The sequence below is a fragment of the Galeopterus variegatus genome, unplaced genomic scaffold, assembly GCF_000696425.1.
Source record: "Galeopterus variegatus unplaced genomic scaffold, G_variegatus-3.0.2 Scaffold732, whole genome shotgun sequence".
NCBI lineage: Eukaryota > Metazoa > Chordata > Mammalia > Dermoptera > Cynocephalidae > Galeopterus > Galeopterus variegatus.
The window spans coordinates 378,675-384,650 of NW_007726843.1; the positions used below are offsets into that span (position 1 = coordinate 378,675).

The 5,976-nt window shown below is 42.7% G+C and overlaps 1 protein-coding gene across 1 annotated transcript in view; it reads right to left on the bottom strand.

Moving 5' to 3' along the window:
• SLC17A1 (solute carrier family 17 (organic anion transporter), member 1) overlaps positions 1-3,493 on the bottom strand; it is a 52,472-nt gene extending 48,979 nt beyond the window's left edge. The window contains exon 1 of the mRNA XM_008571871.1: positions 3,400-3,493. Coding sequence (XP_008570093.1) covers positions 3,400-3,493 — 94 coding nt within the window. The remainder of the gene's footprint in view (positions 1-3,399) is intronic.
• Positions 3,494-5,976: the final 2,483 nt, after the last annotated feature.

A 5,976-nucleotide genomic window follows, 5' to 3' on the forward strand; every position in this document is an offset into this window, starting at 1 on the left:
TGTATTATCAAAATAAACTACTGCCTTCCCCCAAAGCAAACCCGGAGATGAAGATTTATATAAAAGTGACTTAATAGATAGCGATTTCAGAAAAAGAAAACAACAATGAAAACTGAGGAAGTTGGGAAGTGGGTGGGGAAAGGAAGGAGGCCAAACAAGGTGTGATAACGAGCCGAGTCTAAAGGAAGGGACTTTGGGATTGATTCTTCAAGGTAGCAGTGGGCACAGTGCAGGCCACGCCTCAGAGTTGTCCTAACCAAAGCTAAAGAAGTTGGAATACTTATATGCCAGCACCCAACTGTTGGCTAAAGCCCACTTCAGGGAAGTTCTGAATTCCCAGGCTCTTCTGCTTTTCAGTGAGTACAGGTAAAGTGGGTTCTGGTGGCCCTAAGGCAGCCCTCAGACCAAGTGATGAATGCGCTGGCTGTTGGCAGTGAAAGCACGAGGGGAGCTTGTGTGCACCAAAAACAGAGGACCCCAGGACAGGTGGGCAGAGCACTAACAGCGTCTGTTACTCATGACACTGCTCAGTTCCAATCTCCCCTCTCATTATGTTCAATCCAGTAATTCTTCAGGAAGAAAAGAGGAGGGCTAGCATCGCCACAACAGCAGTTGGTCCCAAGGACTTTTCTGATATTCATGATCTTTCTTTTTCTACCCATTCTAAGTCCCTTTCACCCTTGGTCAGCACTTCTGCTGGTGGGTTGCCTGGTGGGTGGGATGGCCCAACTTTTCATCTCTGTGATTTAAGGCCTTTCTCTGTCTGGCTGTCGTTGCTGTAATTACCCATTCATGGTTAAAATGAGTATGGGATTCCCTAAGCTATAGACATATTTGTTCCTATCCCCATTATATAGTAGCAACCAACCTTCGCATGACGATTAGGGTCAATTACTCTGCCAGTATAGAAACTCCTTTCTTTCCCTCCTTGACTACCAAGAAGTGGATCCCAACATGACAAGGCAGCACTCATAGCTCTGGGGTTATCAGAAACCTAGCTATGTATATCCCCTCAAGGAAGCATCCTGCTTTTGGGGGAACTAGATCTTTTATATGCACTAAAAATAAAGTTGATGGGAAGAAAAGCACAAATTCTCATTAGGAGTGATAGAAAGAGAGCCCACAGCATCACAGAAGGACTATTGGTTCAAGGTGGGTACCACACCTTGAAAAACAGAAATCCAACCCCACAGCGTGTTATCACCTTAGGGGGATATTAATTGCATTCTGTCAAGTCTATAGCTTTGGCATGTTGCAGTACATGAAAAGACCATTGGATTCTGTGAACCAGTGCCCATTTGTTGTCAAGTGAGTACCTTGATTTGAAGTGATGTCATGCATCCCCAGTGTCCATAATTTGGACACTCTGAGTGCTTAGAGCATGATGCTGTTTCAGGCACTGTGGTCAAGGAAGGCAGACCCATTTCCAGGAAGTATGTCTATCCCAATTGAGATAAATTACTGCCCTTTTCAGGAGGGAAGGGGACATATGTAATCAACATGCCAACACGTGGCTGGTTGGTTTTCCTGAGGGATGGTACTATATAGAATGCTAAGCATGAGTCTCTACTGCTGATAGTTGGGAAATTCCACAGTGTCCATAGCTAGACCAGCCTTAAGGAGAGCAAATGTAGACTTTTGGACCTATTCACCACTCCTCACTGTCCATAGCTAGACCAGCCTTAAGGAGAGCAAATGTAGACTTTTGGACCTATTCACCACTCCTAATCACCAAGGCTAATCCACCAAGGCTAATCTCTCAGCAGCCCATTCAGCAAGCACAGATGTGGTCAAGAACAGAGGGTGGTGGTGGCTAATGTCTAGTGGGTAAGTCATCCTGCTTCTCTGGTTGTTTAGTACCTTTTCTGCAGAGGATACTCCCTGGTGCAAAGTAATGTGTGACATAAAGATTCTTAAACACAGTACTTACTCCCATAATTTCATCCACTTCTTTCCCAGATCTCTTTGTCACTGATCTCACCACCTTGCCCCTTCCAGATCTCAACCAACCAGCAAACCATTTGCCAATTTCCAGGAGTTCGGATGTATCCTAACCTCAAGCCACCTCTCTCTATATATAAAATTGGAGAGTTAATAAGTTTCAGCAACTAAATCTATGCTCATTGGGAAGAGTTTCTATTATTCTGTCTTTCAGAGCCACCTCTTGAGTGCAGCTGTTGTGCTACAGCTGTACACTTTTGGCTTATACCAATAAATTGAGCCAACATAGCTAGGAACCAAGCCTGAGTTCTTTTCCTCCTTCCCTAGTAAGTCATAGGTCACTCCCTGTCATACAGAAGCATCGATGCAACAATGGTAGGTGGCATGGAGGTCTGGACCATCTGTCCATGAAATTTTTTGTGCCTTCTGGGTCTGCTCAAGCCAGATCCCAGATAAGCTACTTCCATCATACAGTGGGTCACTTCTGAGCCTGCTTGAGCTTATGACTTGATGAACACATCCAGCTCTGGTTGCAGAGTAACTTGATCTGACATAGTCAGATACTTCATTTTATTAGGGACCAGTAGCACATGGACCTTCTTTTTGAATGAGTATAATGCTTTGCTTTGGATGTCACGACTTTGCTCCAGAATGCCAGGGATCTGAGCTATGACTCTCCTACTGGGACTTGATAGAGCCTCTACATAGCACCATGGAATCTGCTGGGCAATATGGCCCAAGCATCAAGGCCACTTGTCCTGCAGCTGGTTCTGCTGCAGCCCTTTATTTTTCTGGGCCCCATTCAAAATTGCCATCCTTCCTGAGTCACCTGATAAATGGGATGGTACAGTATTCCCAAGTGTGGTATATGTTGTCTCTAACATCAGATGAGTTTTACACCTTTTTCTATCACAAATTGAGGTTATTTCTTAGTGGTAGGGGTTTCAAGATGCAGTAAGTTTCCCGTTACCCTGGTGATTTCCTGGCGTATTCCAGACCATTGGATCCCTGAAAACTTTATTTATGTGGCAGTTTCTTGACACTGTGTAGGCTTTTTATCCCTTCCTTTGGGAGCATGTATGTCTTTACAGGGCATCCAGAGTTCTTGCCCCTCATTGCTATTCACTTCCAGTTAAAATAATTTCATGTATGTAGTGGAACAATGTGATGTTTTAGATAATCAAGGTCCCTTCAGATTGTATTGTGAAAGGGGCTGGAGACTTAACATAGTCCTTGGCAAGACTGTGAATGGGTACTGTTGCCTATCCCAAGTTAATGAAAACTACTTCTAGTCCTCTTTTCTGGTGGCCATTCCAAAGAACGCACTCACCGAGTCAGCATCTGCATACCAAGTAACAGAGCATGTGTTGATCTGTTGCGTCTGACAACAGCATAAACAATTAGGGCTACCATTGGATTAAGTCTATGGTAGTCCATCATCTGCTACAATCCACTTACGTTGGGGCCACACTGGTGAGCTGAATGGGAATATAATAGGGATCATCACCCCAGCATCCTCTAAGTCTTTACAAACGGTATTATTCTCTACCATTCCACCTGGGATGCAATATTTCTTCTGAATTACTAATTTGGCAGTAGTGGACCATTTCAAGATTTCCCACATAAATTTAAATGACATTAAATCCTGTGTCACATCAGTGTATCTCAATAATGACAAAATGTCCCTTATCCAGCCTTACATTCTGCCCTCACCACCCTGGTCCCAAATTTTGGGCATGCTCTCCTTGTCCCTTCCACTTTGTTGGTGAATTATCCCTTCCCTCCTTTAACAGGGCCAGCAATACACCATTTGAACCATACTAAGACCTGACCTATTGTTTAAGATTTGGGTTTATTATCTCTCAGGTGTTAGAGGAAGTGAGGATAGAACTTGACTAGGCAAGTATTGTCTTGCAAGGCATCTGTATCAGCTGTGCTTTCTGCAGGTCTTCAGCATGGGGTATTGGGCTGCTCCTGCAGGGTAAGTTTCAGGCCTATTCAGGTCTTGACTTAAGCATAAGAGATTTGCTGTGGCTGTGAATCCAGCTTTCTTTGTGTTTCTGCTGCTCTGAAAATCAAATCCTGAGTCTGACCTTCCAAACAGGTCTGCTCTCTGACTTTTGGAGATCAGGGTATCTTTAAATGGTACCAGGAGGTTTTCTGAGTTTCATACCATGCTCTGCTGTAAATGGCTATCTTGAGTACATCCATGGTACTGACTAACAAATAGCTGACTTCAAGGTTGTTGTAATTGCCATTTCCCCATGTCTCTCAAATGCTAGGGGTATTGACCAAGCCAGTGCATTCCCTTTCACCTATATCCCATTTTCCATTCCAATATACCACAGGAGAGTCTTAGCAATTGTAATGCTACAGCAGGCCAGGGTTCTGACTGCTTATCTTAGTAACATCAGGAGGCGGTCCCTTGGCCATCTGGCTTGTGAGTGATTCAGCTCTAGAAGTTATCCTGAGAATCTGCATCCTAGGTCCCTTTGTGGACACAACTCACTTAAGTCAAATTCTCTAGTAGCAGACCCTGGGATGAGCATTCCTGTAAAAATGCTTTATTAGGACATATTCCCAGGAAAATCTGGTAGAGAAGAGAATAAGTAGGATCTGGAAGGGTTATCAAGTAAGGTCCAGCTCAATTCTTAAGAAATTTGGGAGACAGGGTGGGCTTTGCCTCAGACCGAACCTAATCTGTTTTCATTGCTAATACTCAGTAAACTCCATATGTGCCTGATGTATGCAAGAGTCCAGTGGGGTAATATTCATCAGGAACCTCTCATAAGTGACTAAAAACCCTGTGAGAATGAGGAGAGTCCCCAAAATCTTACCCAAAGTGATGAATGGAAGTAGGCACACAATTTCAATATCAGTTACTCATTAACAATGGTACGGTAAATGGAGAAGAATAAAAGTGAGTGTATGGTTCAGCCCCTAGGATTTCATGAGGAGAAAGGGGCCAGCAGGTAAAAACCCAGAGTGGTTTTACCAAAATCTCTCTAAGACATTGCGGACAAGGAAGTTCTGCTTGGAAACTCATGCAGTGCATTGGAAAGGGACATTTGGAAGACACCAGCAGTTACTTCAATTTGGTTTACCAGATATTCAGCAAGTGCCTACGCTAAATGCTCAAAGAAGCGTAGCCCAGCCTCAGGACATCAGGAGCTTCAGCACATCAAATGTATCCATGTACTCTCAGTGACAAGATTAAGGACCTATCATTTGCATGGGCCATTTCTAAGGTCCTAGGGGGAAGGAGGGTATTAGCAGTATGTTCACATAGTCTTTTGTTTTTGAAATTTTGTAAAAGTAAGCTATTTTAATCATAATTGTTTAGGACAACTATCTCCATTCTGTTGGACACTAGAATGTTTTGTTATGGAGTGGCTGAGGGCGTTTTTTGATATGGCTAAGGGTGAGTTGAAGTGGGAATGTATTTAATTTGGGCTAAAAATTGGGATACATTTATATGGCTTGGGTCTATAACGGGTATAATTAAATTATTGCTATCTACCTTGGTATAGGAAGAGCTTCCTGCAATACTTATATTGTCCACTGTGCCTCCTCACATGTGTAATGGAATATCCAAATAATGAAAAAGAGCGAATCAAGTAAACATATTGGAAACAGTTTTAAATTTCTCGTTGACTTTATACAAAATACTGACATTGCAATAATACAATACTAATAACAATAACTCACTCAATGGGATTACCAGAAATATTTGAGCTTTATTGGAGACTGAAGTCTTGGTAGGAGCAGGTTGTGGCTTGAAGCACATAAATGCAATTTTTTCCCCTGTAAGTATGAGTCACGCCCCACCCCCCATCCCCATCTTCACCCCTGGTGGTATTGCCTAGGGAAACAAAGGTTTTACAATGTATGTCATTATTTTTTGAATATCACCTGAAAACTTCCTATCTTAATGAAATAGCTCAGTAGTTTATCTTTAAACAGTTCACTCCCAGTATTATGTAGATTATGTCTATTAAAAATTCACATTAAAAGTGACTGTATGAAAGAGGTACT